We start from the raw sequence: 23919 nt of genomic DNA, 5'->3' as shown, positions 1-23919 counted from the left end.
TTTGTCATTGCTGTGCATATGTACAAAAATTGTTTCAGCATTAAAACCCATTGCTGTTTCTGTCTTCCATTGATATCAGCTACTGGTTATGTAATAATCAAATAACCCATTACGAGTTATTTGTTCACTTCTGAGGGGCCCTCTGTGATGGCTTCTGTCACTATTCTCTAGTTTGATTTATTCAGTTTTATATTGATTTATAGTATTTTTAACTGAGGTTATTAAGCATGCTTACTGATTTTCATCTTTAGTAATTTATTTAGAATTTAATTTTTCTTGTATATTAATTATTTTGTTTATTATTCATAGATTTGGAAAATAAACTGAAAGAATCTGAATGGTACAGAAAATTAGCCTCCCTTCAGAACCATGTGTCAACAAAGTTTTATGAAATGGTACCAACATCATGTACTTGCCATTTTGATCTGTCAAAAATAGATGAAAATATCAACTTGATCACACATTTGGAACTTTCCAATACAATAAGAGCGGGAAACATTAGAAAATTTGCTGTCAAACTTTACAGTATTACTGATGGTGATCAGGTGAATAATTATTTTTGGTAGCTCTATCTAAGTGCTTTGATTATCTAATTTTTTCTACTTTTTAATCTCAAGATTTTAAAAACCATGTGCTTGTAATAATTTCATAATTGACGATACCTTGAGCTGCTGTCTAAGCTGGTAAAAGCTCAATATAGGGTTCATGTTTGTATGTTTTATCAAAATCTTTTAAAGGTTATAGTAACAGTAAAATGGACTATGTCACAGATTTTGCTAAAATGTTGCATACAACTAACTCAGTCTCTTTTAGTCCAGTCAATCTAGCATAAATTTGACCCTGATCTTGAAGTTATTGCAACAGAAGATTTTTATGTTTTAATCTTTAGCATTATGCCCCAAATATACACAGAAAAAAAAGTCCAATAAAATCTAACTTGAGGAAAACCAAAAAATAATGATTTTAAAATTCTTATGGAGATTTGCATTTATATGGGAGATAATAAAATTGAGAATGGAAATGGGGAATGTGCCAAAGAGACAACAACCCGAACAATAGAAAAAACAACAGCAGAAGGTCACCAACAGGTCTTCAATGTAGCGAGAAATTCCCGCACCCAGAGGCGTCCTTCAGCTGGCCCCTAAACAAATATATATTTGTTCAGTGATAATGAACGCCATACTTATTTCCAAATTATACAAAAGAAACTAAAATTAAAACAATACAAGACTAACAAAGGCCAGAGGCTCCTGACTTGGGACAGGCGCAAAAATGCCGCAGGGTTAAACATGTTTATGAGATCTCAACCCTCCCCTATACCTCTAACAAATGTAGAAAAGTAAATGCATAACAATACGCACATTTAAAATTCAATTCAAGAGAAGTCCAAGTCTGCAAAAACGGAAGAAACATCAATAAAAATTGATATAAATTATAAATTTACCATTTCTATTCAACAAAATATATTGATTCTTGATATTTTAGCCATCTTTAGAGAAAAACAAACAAATAAAAAGGAGTTTTCATATCTTTAATCAAGCTACATAGATTTCATAATTCATTAGTTGAGCATTTATTAGATTTTTCAGCATGTCAATGTAAAGAATCTCAAATTGAATAAAAGTAATTAAGCATATATTCTTCTTTTTTTTTGTTTAAAGTTTCTTTAAACAAGGTAGATGCTGAACAAATATAATTTTCATATAATAACGATACCAAATATTAACATTATTTTTTTTTAAATGGTCACAAAGCCATAAATTTGCAATTTCTTTAATGAGAAATGCGCAAAAAAAAAATTACCCATAACACTTCGTTTTTGAACATTTCATGAGCAAATGATTGAGTCAAATGCGAACTTATAACCCCATCAAAGTATCATATTTCACATGAATTATAGAAAAACAACCCAAAACTGACAAAAAAAAGGACTCATTTTTGTGGAGTTATCTCCCTTTCTAATGTTAATTTCCATAAGAAATTTAAAATGCAAAATTTGAGCTTTCCTCAAGTTAGATTTTATGGGACCTTTTTCTGTGTATATTTGGGGCTTAATGCTATAGATTAGAACTAAAACATTTTCTATTGCAATTAATTTGAGGTTCAAACTTATTTGACTGGTCTATAATTTGAACTTTAACTAAAAATCAAAAAAAGTTTTTTTACTAATAGTAGTCACTTTCTATACAAATGTTCACTTAATTTGAAAGAATTCAATCAGTAATTTTCCAGATAATAAAAGAGATAAATGCATTTGTTTTTCGATTTTCAATTATCTTTCAAGGAGCCAAGGTTGTATGCAAAATTTGGGCAGAAATTGTGACATAGCCCATTTACAATTCCATGACCTTAAATCATTTCCATAGAGACCACTATTTGTGCTTGCATGAGACATTGTATGTGAATTAAGGAAAATATGCCTTTGTTTTAACTTTTTGCTTTCATTTATTAACCCATTTGAAAAAAAAAGTTTATGAAAAATTGCAGAGATGACTAAAAATAAAAACCAGTATGAGTTAAAAAATGAAAGATGTGGTATGATAATATGATTGATAATGAGATAACACTACACCGGAGCATGTTACAAAATTCCTAGATGTCCTGAAGTATGGTTATATTTTGTAGTCCATTTGTTCTCTAAACAGTTTTAGGAAATTAAGTTTATTTTTTATCTATAGTAGATTTTACAAAAAAAATGTTTCACAAGAAAATTTCCATGCACTCATATTATATATTGTGTTTGTTCATGCTTTTCAAATACCTTTTCAGACATATTTCTGCATTTGCGAATACCCAAGTGCCATTGGAGCAATGAAGGCAATGGAAGATCACCATTTAGCAAAGTTTAGTATAGATGACAAGAAGTTACAGTTAGCAAGGTTTTACTATACCATGAACTCTGTGATAAACCACTTTGATATATCTAGAAATAAAGCAAGAGTTGTTCTCTTCAATGGTAATATACAAAAATGGAAAATTTATAATACAAAATATATGTGGTACTGGTACTTGTTATATATAAAAAGTAAAATCACAGAAATACTGAACTCTTAGGAAGGAAAATTCAAAACGGAAAGTTTTGAAAATGAGTTAGCAACCCAAGTAACACAAATAACCAAAAGACTTCTAGAGATTGTCTTTAACAAAAAAGTTGTCTATTTACAATGTATCTAGTGTTTGAAACCAACATAAAAAACCAAGCCATTCCTGCCAAATATATTTCACCTTCTGTCTAAAATTTACCAGTCTAAACAGATTGTTTTTAGTTTTATAAACTCTAATGTAGCATTAAAAATAATTATGAAATCACCCAATTTGTTTTTACAGATGAAACTGAGAAGGTGTCTGAAGTTTTAGTAAAAGCAATAAAACAAGATTTACAATTAACTGAAAAAGAAATGCCAAAGGTTTGTATTAATGTCTAACTTGTCTTCCCTTCACAATAGTGTTCACTTTCTCAAACTTACTGACACATTGATTAAGTATACTGTGGATTCATTATTATTCGTTGGATACCAATTTTTATGGGTTTTGTGGGTACAGGTGAACTACGAATTCAAATGATCAACAATTATCATATTTTCAATAGGTTTTGTCTACTGAGATTGGCAAAACCACGATATCAAATATCCACAAATATGCAAGTTTTCAGCAATCCACGAAAATTGATACACATGAAAATAAATGAATCCACAGTATATGAATTTTAGATGTAGAAACAACATTGTGCTTGACATAGTTAAGTACAGGCACTGTAAAAGAGTGGGACACCGTAAACAGATTGAAAATATGATTTTGTCCCCTTAACCCCTTAATTTGAATTGTAAAAGAAATGCAATAGTCATTAAAAGCTCATACAAATTTGAATCAAATAAGGCAATGAGAACAAATGTTTAATGGCTGCAGCCTTTTTGTTGTTTCTAGTTCTATGATGTTTTACTTTAATTATTACTATAAGTTTTAATTTAAAATGTACAGTATCTATGATTTAAAAACACTCTCATCTATGGCCACACATCATATAAATAGTATTGATAAATGAATCCTTTTCAGGAGAGCTCAATCAGACCTAAGTTAGAAGACTTGGAATCTACACCAGAACTTGAATACCAATATCAGGTCTATATAGCTCATTCAGAAGACACAGAAGACAAACAGAGTGCTAAAGAAATTATTGAATACCTGGAACAGAAGGGGATACACAGTATCCTAAAAAATCCTGACGACCCAAATAATCCAGAGGTGAAATCTAATACACTTATTAAAGCTGTGCAGAATTGTAGATGGTTTATTTTTCTGATGACCAAGAATTCAGTTAAGGACAAGATGCTTCAGCTGAGGGTACTGGCTGCGCTCCATGATGGTATCCTCAAAAGAAGGGTAAGGGTAATCCCTGTGGTAGATAGACGTAATGATATCTACATACCTGATGCTCTACAGTGGGTCACTTATGTACCTTATAATGGACAAACTAAATCTCATCTTAAAAGTCTTCACAATATCGTTAGTGGTGAGTGCCTGTTATATATCAAAGAAAGATGAAACTTTTCTTTGTTTGATTTAGTTGGTTTTGTTATGGATGTATATAAAAAGTTTCATTGCACACAGGACACATTTTTCTGAAAATTTTAGCAGGCCTGCTGGACGTCAAAAGGGCAGGAAACCATATTAATAATAGATTAAAGACCATCAAAACCGAAGCAAAACAAAACAAAAACAAAAGCCTTGATTTTTTATTTTGTTAACTTCCTCAAGCAGAATAAAAAAATTAAATAAAAAAGATGTGTTCTTGCAATTCACTTGGACTTCAGTATTTATTGCATTACTAAAGATGCTTTACCACTGGTCTTGATGGAAAATTCATATCAGTCCTTCAACTTACCAAATTTACACAGTATTGATGCTTGCATTTTTTCAAGTTTAATGAAAAAAATTATATTGTGTATAGAAATCAATGTTGCTATAGTGAAACAAATTATTCAGGCAAAGTGGATTATGTAAAATGTGAAGAGTCAAAAATTAGTTTTATGGTTCAATAAAATCAAAATAATTTATTGCCATTCCTTATAAATAAATTTCTATCTAAAATAACCCTCAAAGAATTTTTTATATTGTTTATATTAACAATAACAACGTACACACATGTTGGCGTATGAATACACAACGTCAGAGTGGGCATGTCACCATCAAAATTAACAACATTGAAAATAAAACTAAGAATTTTAGCCAATCAGAAGAGAGTAAAAACACCAAATTTATTTATTACTGGATATCTTTTGTACTGGTAACCTATAAATTTAAAAAAAGAATTTACAACTTGCAAGACAATTTAAGGAACACAGTATACTTTAAGAGAAACTAACAGATCTGTAAATAATTGGGTATAGGAAGATGTGGTATGAGTGCAAATGAGACAACTCTCCATCCAAGTCTCAATTTTTAAAAGTAAACCACTATATCTCAAAGTACAGTCTTCAACACGGAGCCTTGGATCACACGGAACAGCAAGGTTTAAAGGGGCCCATAAATAAACTATCGTAAAATGATTCAAACGGGAAAACCAATGGTCTAATCTATAAAAAAAATAAGAAACAAGAAACACTTATGAATTGGTTATGTTTTAGGAGAAGACTTTCCATTGAAAACAGAGATGTTACTTCCTGCTGGAGATGTAGCCAATGGTCTTGCCTGGGGTTATGTTGTTAATTATCTTAGAGTCATCTTGCCAGGTAAGGTCATTGATATACTATGAGAGAGAGCATAGTTTGTCAGTGTGAGTGACTGTTGTGATAACATCTAATATTGAAGCTATTTTTATGGACTGATATTTTTTTTTAAAAGGATATAAAAGTTTAAGGTAGAAGATTAAACATTTTTCTATTTGTAACAGGGCACAACTCTGGGTACAGTAAAAAAGACACCACCAAAACTCTTGATCTGTATTTTGTGGTAATAAACATTGTATATAAGTTTCATTACATTTGGTTGAGGCAAACTAAAGTTAGAGAAAGGAAAGGATTAATTCAATATTTTTTTTCATTTGTAAAGGGACATAACTCTAGAATATTTAAAGAGACACCACCATGATTCGGTCTGTGTTATGTGGTTATTAGCATTATATATAAAAGTTTCAGGACATTTGGTTGATGCAAACTAATGTTAGAGCACTAAAACAAACTTTGGGACGTACGTGCAGACGTACAAAAGGACAAGGATATGATTTAATGCCCCTCCACAACAGCATGTACATAAAATATCTCAGCAAGTCAGTATGCCAGCATAAGGCCGTGTGTTATGTAGCATTATCACTGCCAGATGTTGGCTCTTGTACATTTGTTGTAACAGATCTTTATTTTTAGAAAATATAATGTGCTGATCAAGATCGTTTATTGTCTTTGTTAATTATTCAATGCTTCTTTAAACAAAGTGTGCATAGTTGTAGAAGACTGCATGTTGACCTCTACATGTTTTGGGGTGTAGGATTTTTTTTGTGATGTTGGATTGTTGTTTCATTAAGCATATCACACATATAAGACTTTTATTTTTCTGTTGTATAGCTTTTTCTCACTCTTTTTAGATAAGATTCTTTCAAATTGATGATTTTCAGTACTTTCTTCCTTTTGCAGATGCATTGAAAAACATTGACCAGTCTTTTAAGAAAATGGATATCAGCAATTATAAATGTCCTGAAACTCTGTTTATAATTATACCAAAGAGTTGTGATGCTAAAGGTGTGATGAAAGACAAAAATGACAGAATATCTAACTTTACAACTACTCCTGATATTCATCCTTTTGGTGGGAGCAGACCATTTTCTTGTCAAATATATAAAATTACTGATCAGCCGGTAAGTCTGTTTTCATACATTAGTTCATACTTTAAATATTGGGAAGATGATATGAGAAACAGAATGAGACCAGTGATCTAAACTTATTGATTAGCAAAAGAATTACACTGTTAAAAGTTAAAGCCACTTACTTACATTTTATACTTCTAGAATTTTTAAGAAACTAATGTTTCAACTTCCTTAGACTAACCTGACATTGGATGGATTTGGTTATTTATTTAGGTTGAAGACTCTTTGGTTGTACAACCCTTTAATTGATTCAGTTCTTTATACATCCTTAGTTTTCAAATATTCTGCTTTGATCATTCTGGATGAAGTTTAATCTAGAAAAGGACTTGGTCACAGGAAATTTGTAAAATATTGTTTTTTCCTTTGTTTTTTTTTCAAATGATGTGTTTTAATATAAGTATATTTGTTTCCTCTTCTTTTCTTTTGCAATTTTTCTAAGTGTTGGAATACACATGTTTATAAGTACACGTATACAAATATGTTATTTTAACTTACAGGACAAATATTTTATTGGACAATATGCTGCACCTATTACATGTTTACATGAGATGAAGGAATGGAGGATTGCAGGTGTAACTGCAGACACAATTTTATCAGAAGCATACAGTTTTTATGAGATCGTTAGGAATCTTATGGAGTCAGCTGATCCTCAAAAAGCCAAATGTTGTGAATTTATTTATTTTGATGGTGAGTTTTCATATGCATTTAATACATGAATTTTCATATGCATTTGATACATATCAGTAGAATTAACATGCACAATTGACAAATTTAGAAATGCAATATATTGTGCAGTCTTGTCGTCCTTTTATGTCAGATGAATGACATCTTGATCATCAGAACATTCCAAATTATTATTAATTAGTTAAAGAGGGTGTGCCCTATGAGTCCCAATGAGACAACTTTCCATCCAAGTCACAATTTATAAAAGTAAAACCATGAAAGGTCAAAGTACAGTTTTCAACACAGAGCCTTGGCTCACACCAAACAGCAAGCTATAAAGGGCCCCCAAAAATTAATAGTGTAAAACCATTCAAATGGGAAAACCAACGGAAACTAGAAACACTTATGAACCACATCAAAAACAACAACTACTGAACATCAGATTCCTGACTTTGGACAGGTGCAAACAATTTCAGCAGGTTTAAAAGTTTTAATGGTAACAAACCTTTAATTACCTTTATCTGAAACTAGAGTGTAACCTCACAACATTGAAAGACACACTATAAAATATCAATTATTGAAACACTATTTATTTATTGAATTAAAAAGTTAAAGAATATATATTTTTGAGGGTGCAAACTTAGAAATTTTGCTGGAGAAATCTTTTTAATATTCAGAAAAGAAATAAAAGAAATTGTTTTTACATTCTATACAAAAGATTGACTGATCCAAACACTTGCTTGATGGCGGTTTCTTGATTTTTGAATTAGAAACTTAAGTCTGAGACTTAAAGTATTATACATTAAAACTACTTTTATTCAAATAGGAATTGAAAATATTGAACATTTTGTTATCCCACCATTTTTAATTGGCCAGGCTACACAGTGCTATTTATTTCAATCATTTGGTTTTTTTGTCATTTCACACTTCTGTCTTGCAGACAAATTCCTTGTTGGGACTATTTTTTTGTAATGCATGATTCTAAAGCAGTTCTCAGTTGAAATGGAGGATTTTAGGTTAAAACTATTTTAAACTACCAATTGTTTATATTGATAAAGATTAACATCTGTAACTAAAGTTCACACGTTATTCGAATTCGATTCTCATTAACTAATTCGAATTAGTTTAATTCGCATTCGTAACGTTTTACTTCCTAACGTCAATTCTAATTCGAATTAAAAAATGTGTGTGAATGCGATCAGCGAATTTAATTCGCATTCGATTCGAATTCAATTCAAATTAAAAGTCTGTGTGAACGAGGCATTATATGTTTAATTAACCCTGTTAAGCAACCATCAATCAACCAATCAATCATATTTAAGTCACACAAATAGACCACTTTTAAGTTTGTCTGTCACCTAAAAAACTTGTCAATTATGATCGCCTTCATGACATAATTTACCAGATAGAGGGGATTGCCTGTATCCCTGCACTATAAAGGCTCATCAAGCGTCTTAGTGATCATCAATGTGCAGGAAAACTAGAAATAATATTTGTTCTGTAGGTACAGCAGTGCTGAAAATAATTATGAGAATTCAACTTGCTGAATACTTCGTGCAATATAGCTTTATAGTTTTCCAACCACTCGCTCAACATTGGAAAGGAAGTGACTACACACCTAAACACACGAATGATGTTCACTAAAAGCAATGTTTTTGACCGAAATGCATCAAAATCGAATGTTGTCTATTGCAATGATAAAAATTTATTTTAAATTGAATTATGTTTTTTTTTAGATGAGACAGATTCTTTGGCTGATATAATAGAGAAAAGAATTGGTTAGACAACACGTTTGAAGACAAATTTGTTTACTTAGCATGCAGGATATGTAAACAGACAAATTCATGACAATCAAACTAGTTTGGACCAATGTTAACATTAATGATATTTGTCATACTACTCCTTAATTTGATTCAATTTCATAAAAGCAGAATTGAATGAATGAATGGATGAATGAATCTTTATTGCATTAGCAACAACATTGCTTTAGCATAAAACAAAGTATATACAAATATGACAAATATGACAGAATTGCACTACTTTCTTTTTGAAAAGTTGATGATTTGAATTCTAATTTTAGCGGTATTTTTTATTATTATGTCTTTACCTTGACAAACGCTTTAAATATTAGATAGACCATGTATTTATTTCATTGAATTAACCACTTTGCACAATAGACTACAACACTCTCTTGCTTCTAACTAGTTATTGTATCTACCTCTGGAGTCTCTGTTTCATGAAAATATTAGTGCTAAAAAAAGCTTTGGACTCCCTTTTCATTTTTTCCCCTATAATTACTTGATTAGAGTACCTGCATATGTTTTTTTTATGTTACCATTTACCAATTACTTGGACCATTGTTATGAAAAAGTAGTGTTTTTTATTTTTTTATATTGTTTTATAGATATTTTATATTTATTGTTGATTTTATTTATAATATAATTATTTTTCCAATATGTATGCCCATTAGTTTATCCAATATCAGGTTAACATTTTGGTTACTTTAAGTTAGTTTATCTCAGAAGATTTGGTCACATTGACTTCACATATTTGTTATAATGTCAAACTTTAATGTCAAATTCAAAAAATATATGGCAAATAAATTCATTTTTACCAGTTTTCACAGTTCACTGAACATAGAAATTTCATATAATCAAATGTATGAGGACGATATGATATGTCCTATTGACAATCTATTAAAACTATCTAAATTTATTAAAAGAAGTTTACCTATTTTTATTGCTAATTATCTTTTTGTAATATTTGTCTGTGAGACTATTCAACAAGGTAAAATATGAAGAAAAAGAAAGTATCTTCTTTTGCATGTAATTGATTTACTTTTAGCACAATGTTTAAAATATGTCAAATGGTGCCTATGTTGATAGTTTAAATGCCATAATTTTTATAAATTTTTAAAAAATGTTTGAATTGTTTATTATAATTTCGCCACTTTTAAAAAAAATAGGGGTACCAGTATATTTTTATACCTCTGTCTTTTTATCTTTCCTTCAGTCCATCAGTCCGTCTGTCCAACTGTCAAATGAATATTTTTTATCACATTTTTCTTAGTGACATTACAAGGATTTCTGAAATTTGGCTTCAGGGTTTATTTTAATTGTGCCCCATTTATGGGCACTATTTTTTCTGGTCTCTGCGTCAGTTCGTCCATCTGTTCATTCTTTTGGGATTTCTGTCCCACTTTTGGTTAAAGTTTTTGGTCAAGGTAGTTTTTGATGAAGTTGAAGTTCAATCAACTTGAAACTTAGTACACATGTTCCCTTTAATATGATCTTTATAATTTTAATGCAAAATTTAATAGAGTTTTGACCCCGATTTCATGGTCCACTGAACATAGAAAATGATAGGGCAAGTGGGGTATCTGTGTACTATGGACACATTCTTAATTGTTTATTGCAAATTCAAGTGGTCTGTGGAATCATTGTTTCTTTACATCGATCAGTTCTATTCCCCATAACCCCAGGGATGTGGAGAAAGGATTTGTCACACAAGCCAAAATTACCATATTATAGAGATAGCTGGTCTATAAAATTGTGGATTGAAACGGGTGGTGTGTCAAAGAGATAACAGTTTGAACAAAAACAAAAAAACAGTCCAAGGCCACCAAAGGATCTTTTACACAGCAAGTATATGATTTAGGTCACTGATTAGTCTTATGTAGACGAAACACCTGTCTGGTGTACTAAATTACCTTTGATAACTATTAGGGAGAGGGCAACGCCTGGATGAACCTCTGGTGTACTATGATTTCAAACTTTTTTGTGCACTAATCAGGTATGCTAGAAGGCAAACAAGAATTGTAATTTGTTTAAAAAGTACAAGAACTTTTAAAATATCATTCATGTGGTCATTTGCTGTTCATAAAATCAAGGATCACTATACAAATCCTTGATAAAACAACAGTTATAAATAAAAATAATTCCGAAACCTCCGTAATTGATTCGTTATTAATCGCAAATATTTATATTTCATTAAAAATAAAATATTCTAAATTAAAAACAAGTTTTTTATGCCAACTCAATTCGATAAAATCTTCATAATTTCAATGATACCTTTCCTATAACAAAATAATATAAATAAATATTTCAAGGAGAATAATTGAAAACAGTTAAAGATATTGAATAAATCTGACCGCAGTCTTTTCAAGCAAATTTAAGTTACTTTATTTTCGGTTCAGTTCCGAATTTTCACATCCAAATGGTATTTTTTATATATTTTATTTTTATTTTATCATTATAACTAACTTTTAGTTTCACAAAATCAAAAGTTGAAAGATATCCATTGTATATAAAAAAAAAAAAAGTTATTGAAGTTAGAATTAGTCCGACCAGAGACATATATGTGTATACATGTCTCTGGTCCGACATAGATTTTCAGGTCCCTTCAGGTCTTTTCATGTATCCGTTCAGTTCCAATTTTTTGCTTCAAAAACTTGTTTTTGATTTTAAATATTTAAATTTTAATGAAATATTAATATTTTCGAATAATAAAATTCCAACTTGAAGAGATTCCATCCAACAATAAAAAAGTTATTGCAATTTGAATAATTTCAGTCGTATATTTTCAGGTCTTTTCAGGTCCACTTTCAGGTCTTTAGTGTAACCCCATTTTACTTTCGTTTTGAACAGTTAGAAAGAAAGCCACTAATTTCAAAGCGAAAGCTGGGAAGCATTATTTCATCATGTTCATTATTATCTGAGTAAGCGTAACAAAGGTAGATTAGATGCAAACTTTGACATTGTCACTGCAGAAAAATAACAGGACCACATACATTTAACGTTCTGTTCTTTACCTGGAAGTAGATAAAGGTAAGTGAAAATTCCCAAGGAATATATATATACGAAGTAAATCGTCCAATGGCAATGAACATTTATCGGCTGATTGTGACAGTTGAGTAAATAACAACATGCTTGTAAATTCTTTGCAGCTTAATTTCTATGCAGTTCTACACTACGACCTTCCAGACTACTTCCTTGAAGACCGTACGGTGACCTATAATTGTTAATGCTTGTGTCATTTTGGTCTTTTGTGGATAGTTGTCTCATTGCCAATCATACCACATCATCTTTTTTATACCTTACTCATAGAAAACACAGATAATTTGCTTATGACAATATCATATACTTGCCAGTTAAATCATATGGTCCTAAATAGTCAAAATATAGCATAAGGACCTAAAGAGCTACGGTTCCGCAGCTAGTTAAACCACAGAGTGACTGCTTTAAAATGCAAGCTGATCTTGATGCAGCTGCAAAATGGGAAGTGGACTGGCTGACAGCCTTCAAACCCAGACAAGAGGTACCACGATTTCCTGAGAAATACAAGAAAAACATAATATCCCAAAAACAAACTGATATATCCTGAGAAATACAAGAAAAGCATAATATCCAAAAAACAAATTGATATATCCTGAGAAAAAGATTGTTATAGGTGTTATACTGCTTAAATTAGTGTAACAGCATACATTTGTAAGGTTTAAGATGTTCATAATTAATAAAAGTACACGCAATCTTCAGTAACTCGATTTTTTTTGTATCTTGTATGCAAATTCTTTGGGTTGCATTAATGATAGGACGGTTGACCAGATAAGATAATTAAAATAGTCATTACGTGTTTGTTATTCGGTGGATTTTGTTAATATATGTAGATATTAAACTACAAAAAAAGTGAAAATAATTATTTTTGAGTCAAAAAATTGACCAGCGTTATTCACACTCACCGATATACACTATATATAGATTCAACTGGTCGACAACAAGTGTTTAATAATTTTATCTCTTTTGTTTTACAATATTTGTCCATGAATATATATATAAATATATTATACCAACATGAAAACTTGATAGCAAAAAAAACTGTTTTTCTAAAAAAAAAAAGGTTATTCAATTTAAAAATGTATTTGATGTTTCAGGTGTGAAAACTTGACATGTTATTTGGCTTAAGTGTTGATTACGACAAGTGTCAAAATTCGATTAATTTTGTACTTCTATTGTGCCGTGGTCAACTCATATGCACTAAAATCAACATTTTGGGCTCTTTGTTTTTACTGTCAAGTTTTTATTTAGAGTAATATCTTTAATTAATATTCTTTAACATGTTTAATATTGTTAAAAGTAATATAACACCATAAAAAGTATTTTTCTCTGGAAATATCAGTTTGTTTTGGGGATATAATATTTTTCTTGTATTTTTTGGGAAATTGTTGTATCACCAGACAAGTGTAATGTTCTCTCTTTCACAACTAAACGTCAACCTTTACAACATAATTACACTCTTCCCAAACATATTTTTAGAAACTGTTACATCTGCTAAGTGCTAAGATAGACATCACACTACAATCAGACCTAAAATGGGACAAACACATAGATGATGATATCTAGTCATCACACTACAATCAGACATAAAATGGGACAAACACATAGATGACAATATCTAGTCATCACACTACAATCAGACATAAAATAAGACAAACGCATGGATGACAATATCTAGGCATCACACTACAATCAGACATAAAATGGGACAAACACATAGATGACAATATCTAGGCATCACACTACAATCAGACATAAAATGGGACAAACACATAGATGAGGATATCAAGTCATCACACTACAATCAGACATAAAATGGGACAAACACATAGATGATGATATCTAGTCATCACACTACAATCAGACATAAAATCGGACAAACACATAGATGACAATATCTAGTCATCACACTACAATCAGACATAAAATAAGACAAACACATAGATGAGGATATCTAGGCATCACACTACAATCAGACATAAAATAAGACAAACACATAGATGACAATATCTAGTCATCACACTACAATCAGACATAAAATGGGACAAACACAGATGACAATATCAAGTCATCACACTACAATCAGACATAAAATGGGACAAACACATAGATGAGGATATCAAGTCATCACACTACAATCAGACATAAAATGGGACAAACACATAGATGACAATATCAAGTCATCACACTACAATCAGACATAAAATGGGACAAACACATAGATGACAATATCTAGGCATCACACTACAATCAGACATAAAATGGGACAAACACATAGATGACAATATCTAGTCATCACACTACAATCAGACATAAAATGGGACAAACACATAGATGAGGTATCAAGTCATCACACTACAATCAGACATAAAATGGGACAAACACATAGATGAGGATATCTAGGCATCACACTACAATCAGACATAAAATGGGACAAACACATAGATGACAATATCAAGTCATCACACTACAATCAGAAATAAAATGGGACAAACACATAGATGACAATATCTAGGCATCACACTACAATCAGAAATAAAATGGGACAAACACATAGATGACAATATCTAGGCATCACACTACAATCAGACATAAAATGGGACAAACACATAGATGAGGATATCAAGTCATCACACTACAATCAGACATAAAATGGGACAAACACATAGATGACAATATCAAGTCATCACACTACAATCAGACATAAAATGGGACAAACACATAGATGACAATATCTAGGCATCACACTACAATCAGACATAAAATGGGACAAACACATAGATGACAATATCTAGTCATCACACTACAATCAGAAATAAAATGGGACAAACACATAGATGACAATATCTAGGCATCACACTACAATCAGACATAAAATGGGACAAACACATAGATGACAATATCTAGGCATCACACTACAATCAGACATAAAATGGGACAAACACATAGATGACAATATCTAGGCATCACACTACAATCAGACATAAAATGGGACAAACACATAGATGACAATATCTAGTCATCACACTACAATCAGACATAAAATGGGACAAACACATAGATGAGGATATCAAGTCATCACACTACAATCAGACATAAAATGGGACAAACACATAGATGAGGATATCAAGTCATCACACTACAATCAGACATAAAATGGGACAAACACATAGATGAGGATATCTAGGCATCACACTACAATCAGACATAAAATGGGACAAACACATAGATGACAATATCAAGTCATCACACTACAATCAGAAATAAAATGGGACAAACACATAGATGACAATATCTAGGCATCACACTACAATCAGAAATAAAATGGGACAAACACATAGATGACAATATCTAGGCATCACACTACAATCAGACATAAAATGGGACAAACACATAGATGAGGATATCAAGTCATCACACTACAATCAGACATAAAATGGGACAAACACATAGATGACAATATCAAGTCATCACACTACAATCAGACATAAAATGGGACAAACACATAGATGACAATATCTAGGCATCACACTACAATCAGACATAAAATGGGACAAACACATAGATGACAATATCTAGTCATCACACTACAATCAGAAATAAAATGGGACAAACACATAGATGACAATATCTAGGCATCACACTACAATCAGACATAAAATGGGACAAACACATAGATGACAATATCTAGGCATCACACTACAATCAGACATAAAATGGGACAAACACATAGATGAGGATATCAAGTCATCACACTACAATCAGACATAAAATGGGACAAACACATAGATGAGGATATCAAGTCATCACACTACAATCAGACATAAAATGGGACAAACACATAGATGACAATATCAAGTCATCACACTACAATCAGACATAAAATGGGACAAACACATAGATGATGATATCTAGTCATCACACTACAATCAGACATAAAATGGGACAAACACATAGATGACAATATCAAGTCATCACACTACAATCAGACATAAAATGGGACAAACACATAGATGACAATATCTAGGCATCACACTACAGTCAGACATAAAATGGGACAAACACATATATGACAATATCTAGTCATCACACTACAATCAGACATAAAATGGGACAAACACATAGATGACAATATCAAGTCATCACACTACAATCAGAAATAAAATGGGACAAACACATAGATGACAATATCAAGTCATCACACTACAATCAGAAATAAAATGGGACAAACACATAGATGACAATATCAAGTCATCACACTACAATCAGAAATAAAATGGGACAAACACATAGATGACAATATCTAGTCATCACACTACAATCAGACATAAAATGGGACAAACACATAGATGACAATATCTAGGCATCACACTACAATCAGACATAAAATGGGACAAACACATAGATGACAATATCTAGTCATCACACTACAATCAGAAATAAAATGGGACAAACACATAGATGACGATATCTAGGCATCACACTACAATCAGACAAAAAATAAGACAAACACATAGATGACAATATCTAGTCATCACACTACAATCAGAAATAAAATGGGACAAACACATAGATGACGATATCAAGTCATCACACTACAATCAGACATAAAATGGGACAAACACATAGATGAAAATATCTAGGCATCACACTACAATCAGAAATAAAATGGGACAAACACATAGATGACAATATCTAGGCATCACACTACAATCAGACATAAAATGGGACAAACACATAGATGACAATATCTAGGCATCACACTACAATCAGAAATAAAATGGGACAAACACATAGATGACAATATCAAGTCATCACACTACAATCAGAAATAAAATGGGACAAACACATAGATGACAATATCTAGTCATCACACTACAATCAGACATAAAATGGGACAAACACATAGATGACAATATCTAGGCATCACACTACAATCAGACATAAAATGGGACAAACACATAGATGACAATATCAAGTCATCACACTACAATCAGACATAAAATGGGACAAACACATAGATGACAATATCTAGTCATCACACTACAATCAGACATAAAATAAGACAAACGCATAGATGACAATATCTAGTCATCACACTACAATCAGACATAAAATGGGACAAACACATAGATGACAATATCAAGTCATCACACTACAATCAGACATAAAATGGGACAAACACATAGATGACAATATCTAGGCATCACATTACAATCAGACATAAAATGGGACAAACACATAGATGAGGATATCAAGTCATCACACTACAATCAGACATAAAATGGGACAAACACATAGATGAGGATATCAAGTCATCACACTACAATCAGACATAAAATGGGACAAACACATAGATGACAATATCAAGTCATCACACTACAATCAGACATAAAATGGGACAAACACATAGATGAGGATATCAAGTCATCACACTACAATCAGACATAAAATGGGACAAACACATAGATGACAATATCAAGTCATCACACTACAATCAGAAATAAAATGGGACAAACACATAGATGACAATATCTAGTCATCACACTACAATCAGAAATAAAATGGGACAAACACATAGATGACAATATCTAGTCATCACACTACAATCAGACATAAAATGGGACAAACACATATATGACAATATCTAGGCATCACACTACAATCAGAAATAAAATGGGACAAACACATAGATGAGGATATCTAGGCATCACACTACAATCAGACATAAAATGGGACAAACACATAGATGACAATATCTAGGCACCACACTACAATCAGATATAAAATAAGACAAACACATTGATATGGCAAGCCGTTTTGCTATTTATTCTTACTTCAAGATATCTCATAAACTTTATAAGATATCTTATATAGTTTATAATATATCTTATATAGTTTATAAGATATTTCATATAGTTTATAAGATATCTCATATAATTTATCAGATATCTTATTTAATTGTCTTTATAAGATATCTCATAAACTAATATAAGATATCTTATAAATTATATAAGATATCTTATATAAAATTTGTTTATAAGATATTTCATATACTTTAGGAGATATCTTATAAAGTATATAAGATATCTTATAAACTATATAAGATATCTAATAAACTTTAGGAGATATCTTATATAAGATATGAGATATCTTATAAAAATGAAATTATATAAGATATCTTATATATTATAGAAGATATCTTATATGTTATACGAGATATCTTATATAGTTTATAAGATATCTCGTAAAGTTTATAAGATATCTCCTAAAGTTTATAAGATATCTTGTATAGTTTATCAGATATCTTATATAATTGTTTTTATAAGATATCTCATAAACTATATAAGATATCTTATAAACTATATAAGATATCTTATAAACTATATAAGATATCTTATAAACTTTAGGAGATATCTTATAAATATTTAGTTATTGAACAAGAGATCCATTTCTTTTGGAGGGATGTACATTTTCATTGACAATATTAAAGAGCTAGCAAAATGAGCAAAGGATTAGGTTCAGTAAGACCCCTTTTTGGCCCCAATATAGCAGTTTTACAAAATTTTGATAATGTAATCATGAAGCGATTTATTGGAAAGTAAAATGATTCTGCTACATAAATATAGGCTGTTTTCTGACAAAACAATGCACATATATCGGGACCATGCATCATAAAGTCATGCTAAATTACTAAAGTCTTCATTAAATTAGCATTTTAGTTAAATTTTAGACGGTTTCTGTCTAAAATGAAAGTGGCCGCATTCGTGTTCATTCATAATATTGAAATGCAAGTTGTATTTGACGATAATACATAATATATAAAGGTTGAGGATGAACACGGATGCGGCCAATTTCATTTTTGACAAAAACCATCTGAAAAGTGACGATTTTTGGCAAATTTGATAGATTTTTCATATTTGAGCTTGAATCGGAGTGTTTTTAATGACTTAATCAGTTAAAATCTTTCACAAAAACTGATTGAATCAATTGAAATAGACACTTAAGTGTTTTTAAAAAAGTGTCTAAAATATTTCGTCAGATGAACTTGAAAATTGAGGCCAAAATCTGCCCTTACCAGACCTACTCCTTTTGCTAGCTCTTCAAAATTGGGTAATATTTTGGTAATGTAATGGGTGATGTAATCTTTAATTACAATGAATTAATTTTTATCAATATAAAAATCTTATGCTAGCAAAATTTATTTTTCAAAGAAAATTAGTTATAACACTTATATATCGTTTCAACCTACTAATGTATTAGTGCTATGCATGTGCAGAAGGCAATTTTGTCCAAGGTAAAATTGAAAGCAAATACTAATAGTGTAATCAACAACATAAAACACTATTTAGTAGTAAGGAAAATATTTTGACTTCCTAACCACATAAAATGGAGTAAGCACGTAATTTGTTTAAACTAGGGTCTTATTAAGAAACAGGAGGCCTTGGTGGCCAAGTGGTGCAATTTGCGCAGTTGCTTCTCCATAAGCATTAATGGTAAGGTTTTCTACTGTAGCTGAGTCCATATAGTAAACTTGGATGTGTAAGATGGCTCGTTTCGAAATTGAGATATTTTCAAATATGTGGTTAAATTTTTCGGGGCATCAAGTGTGATTCATTTTTCTTTTAAATTAGCATACCCTGAAAATCATTTCATGTTGCGGCTCTTCATGGTAAAAAGTCGCTTTTTATATGACCGCAAAATTTAAAAAAATTTGCGTCGCCCAAAGGCAGATGGTTTAAGGGAGCTACTATTTGATTTGTATGGGGGGCTAGGATGAAATTTGAAAAAAATAGGCAGGACAGGAGTTTTGAGTTAAAAAAAAAAAAGGCAGGATGAGACACTTGCAAAAAAAAAAATCAGGATGACAATTTAGGTAAAAAAAGTCAGGATAAACTAAAAAAAAAAAGGCAGGACAGAGATTACAGCTAAAGAAAAATGCAGGACAAAATTTTTCATCCTAGCCCCCTCACCCCCCCCCATAAAAATCAAATGGTAGCTCCCTAATAACTTTAGTATAAGTAAATAGAAAACAATAAAATTTTAACACAATGTTTATAACCACAAAAGGAAGGTTGGGATTAATTTTTGGGGGTTATGGTCCAAAAAGTTTAGAAATTAGGGGCCAAAAAAGGGGCCCAAATAAGTGTTTCTGTAGTTTTCAGTCAAACCTCTTTGTTTAAGTGTATAAATCTCTTTGAAATTATGCCAGAAGTTTCTGTACTTCAAAGGGATGGTTATGGCACAAATCATTTAGCAATTAGGGGCAAAAAAGGTGGGGAAACAAGGGTTTTTCTGTTAAAGGACAATATAGACAATTTAAAAGCAGTGTAAGGGAGGTAAATCCAATGGTAATGCAATTCCATTTAAAGAATTCTGTCGTATATATGTTCCAGACCGTATGAGTATTTGGACAGTCTAGACCTTACGCGTACTTTTTCAAAATACTCATATGGTTGGACCGTACATGTACGCTCTGACTAATATTTAGAAGTTGATTAAGTTTATTAGATACAAATGCATATTACAGATCTTAACATAACTTTCAAATAAATATAAAAAAGTTCAATTGTAATTGAAATAAAAACCTGGGAACAGTATATCTAATATATATGTTCCTGTAAAATCTTTATCTTCTAACTATTTAAAAAAGATTAATGCTAATGAACTCCTTTAATCTCTTTTATCATATGTTTAGTAGTAAATACAGTATTTTTGAATACTAGTATGTGATAAATAGCCTGATGTTTAATCCAAAAGGCCCTTGGGCTGATATTGGTGTCTCCGGATGATACAACATATGATTTTGCCATGTATTATTCTCTATGTATTTAGCATGTCGATCAGTTACATAGTAATTGAATTATGATCACTGAAATTGAAGATATCTGAAGTAAACATAATATGGGAGGACAGTTGTTTTAGAATGTTTAGCAACGTTTAATTTCAATTGTTCGTTTGTTCAGTTTATCCATCTAATTGTAATAATAACAATTTGTAAAACTAAAAATAAAGTTTGTGATAAATTGTTAAAATATAACCCATATGATCCAATCAAATGTATGGTCAGCTCGTACTGGAACATACCTGTATACCCATACAGTCCTACCGTACGTGTATGGTCAGACTGTACGAGTAAACATATACCGTACGGAGCAACACGTACGGTACAGTATGGTACGGTACAGAACAAACACGTAAGGTCCAAATACTCATATGGTCTGGGACATATATGTTTGATTACCTCCCTTACACTGCTTGAAAATTATAGATTAAGAAATGATGATTGTCTTCAGATGATTAGCTGTAAATTTATTTGTAGAAGTAACTATCAATTAATATTAGTTTTAACCATGACTATGTCGTTTTATATTTTTATATTTTATGCTGTGTCAACTATTTAATCACAATCCAAATTCAGAGCTTAAATGTTGTGTCCATACTTGCCCCCAACTGTTCAGGGTTTGACCTTTGACGTCGTATAAAGCTGTGCCCTGGGGAGCATTTGGTTTCGCACAATAATTTCTTAAAAAATTTAATACTTTGAATACATATAATAACTCTATAGTTTTTTACACACTTATTCTATGGTTCTCTTCTTTCCAAATCAACACAAATGGTTGAGCTCAGTCAAAAAATTGAAACATGTCCATTATCACTGCACAGAGATTTTTTGTTTAAACACAAATTTTGAGTTCCTCAATTGGAGGCGCATGAGGGATATTGACCAAAGTTGTCTTAGGAGTTCTATTTCTGTAATCACTAGCCAGTTAACACTGAGGTTATGAGTCCATAACCCTGCTTGTGTGGATGCACTCAACTCCAATCATAAATGACTAGGATTGTCAGTTTTCCTATCGAAGCTAGGTTGTTTTCTCCAGGGGCCCAGGCTTCCGCCACCAATAAAACTGACCTTCATAAAATAGCCCAAAATTGGAGTTAAAACACCATCAATCAATCAAATAAAACAAAATTATTATGAGAAATTTTGATTGAGTTAAAACCTCAATTTGTCCATTTAAATTAGTGCTTTTGGCTTGCATTAGAAATTGATTTTTTTCTCTTCTTTTAAGAGTTTTATATCTTTTTATGAATATAATTATCAAACCAAATTTTATGTATATTAAACTCTAATTGTATTTATTTTCAGTAAAAGAATGGCAGATAATACTTCCGGATACTTCATATCTCATAGCAATAAATTTGAAGACCGTTATCTGGTAAATGATGTAGTTATTCCAAAACTAAAAGAAAAAGGTATAAATATTTATGAACAGGCGGACCTACAACCAGGGACACATGTCTTACCAGCCATTACAGGCTTGGTAGATAAAGCAGACAAAACCTTGCTGTTTATCTCAGAAAATTCCTTAAGCAGTTCATGGTGTTCATTTGAGCTGCTGATTAGTTTAGAGAAATCTCAGAGGACCAACAGACTTGCAGTTGTTTTATTACTTCATAAAATAGAAGAGTCACAGGTATATAATATTGTATTACTATCTAGCTCTTTTTAATGTAACCACAGTTGCCTTTGATAAAATCATAAAAAAATGGGGTGTGTGTTGTAGTAGGGTCCTAATCCTGAAATCCCAGGCCCTAAAACATGAAATCCAGAGGTCCCAATAAAGGTGCTATCCCCCCCTCAAAAACAGTTGGCTTTGTATATTCTATTGCACAATAGCAAGAAATCTTCAATTGTACAGTATATTGCTCAACAGCAAGAAATCTTCAAATGCCGAATATTGCACAATAGCAAAAATACCCAATTGCACAGTGTTGTGCAATAGCAAGAAAAAATACCCAATTGCACAGTATTGCACAATAGCATGAAATCTTCAATTGCACAGTAACACGAATGGGCAATAGCAAGAAATCTTCAATTGCACAGTATTGCACAATAGCAAAAAATCTTCAAATGCACAGTATTGTGCAATAGCAAAATATCTTCAAATGCACAGTATTGTGCAATAGCAAGAAAAAATACCCAATTTCACAGTATTGCACAATAGCATGAAATCTTCAATTGCACAGTATTGCACAATACAAGCATGAAATCTTCAATTGCACAGTATTGTGCAATAGCAAGAAATCTTCAATTGCACAGTATTGCACAATAGCAAAAATTCTTCAAATGCACAGTGTTGTGCAATAGCAAGAAAACATACCCAATTGCTCAGTATTGCACAATAGCATGAAATATGCAATTACACAGTATTGCGCAATATCAAGAAATCTTCAATTGCACGTTATTGCACAATAGCAAAAGATACCCAATTGCATAGTATTGTGCAATAGCAAGAAAACATACCCAATTGCTCAGTATTGCACAATAGCATGAAATATGCAATTACACAGTATTGCGCAATATCAAGAAATCTTCAATTGCACGTTATTGCACAATAGCAAAAGATACCCAATTGCATAGTATTGTGCAATAGCAAGATCTACCAATTTCATAGTATTGCAAAATAGCATGAAATCATCAGTTGCACAGTAATGTATGATAGCACAGTAGTGCTCAATAGCAAGAAATCTTCTATTGCACAGTATATATAACACAGTAGCACA

At 31.3% G+C, this 23919-nt stretch overlaps 2 protein-coding genes across 11 annotated transcripts in view; both read left to right on the top strand.

Annotated features, from left to right (window-relative positions):
• The window catches only part of LOC134711600 (stimulator of interferon genes protein-like), a 135848-nt gene extending 126050 nt beyond the window's left edge, over positions 1–9798 (top strand). For 3 of the 7 annotated variants that reach the window (XM_063572296.1, XM_063572294.1, XM_063572291.1), the window contains exons 5-12: positions 310–545; positions 2770–2956; positions 3328–3407; positions 4054–4510; positions 5625–5729; positions 6627–6847; positions 7354–7543; positions 9256–9798. In XM_063572296.1, the coding sequence (XP_063428366.1) occupies positions 310–545; positions 2770–2956; positions 3328–3407; positions 4054–4510; positions 5625–5729; positions 6627–6847; positions 7354–7543; positions 9256–9302 (1523 nt within the window). In that variant the 3' untranslated portion in view covers positions 9303–9798. The remainder of the gene's footprint in view (positions 1–309; positions 546–2769; positions 2957–3327; positions 3408–4053; positions 4511–5624; positions 5730–6626; positions 6848–7353; positions 7544–9255) is intronic. The other 4 variants (XM_063572293.1, XM_063572292.1, XM_063572295.1 and 1 more) reach the window with 2 other exon arrangements.
• Positions 9799–12175: 2377 nt separating this feature from the next.
• LOC134711597 (uncharacterized) overlaps positions 12176–23919 on the top strand; it is a 67575-nt gene continuing 55831 nt past the window's right edge. Inside the window, exons 1-2 of one of the 4 annotated variants that reach the window (XM_063572287.1) lie at positions 12176–12251; positions 22502–22829. In XM_063572287.1, the coding sequence (XP_063428357.1) occupies positions 22509–22829 (321 nt within the window). In that variant the 5' untranslated portion in view covers positions 12176–12251; positions 22502–22508. Of the gene's footprint in view, positions 12346–12400; positions 12520–22501; positions 22830–23919 lie in introns of those variants that run through there. The other 3 variants (XM_063572286.1, XM_063572285.1, XM_063572288.1) reach the window with 3 other exon arrangements.

This window comes from Mytilus trossulus, chromosome 3 (assembly GCF_036588685.1).
Source record: "Mytilus trossulus isolate FHL-02 chromosome 3, PNRI_Mtr1.1.1.hap1, whole genome shotgun sequence".
Lineage (NCBI taxonomy): Eukaryota > Metazoa > Mollusca > Bivalvia > Mytilida > Mytilidae > Mytilus > Mytilus trossulus.
The sequence above is the reverse complement of the archived record's forward strand: the minus strand, read 5'-3'. Positions and strand labels throughout refer to the sequence as shown.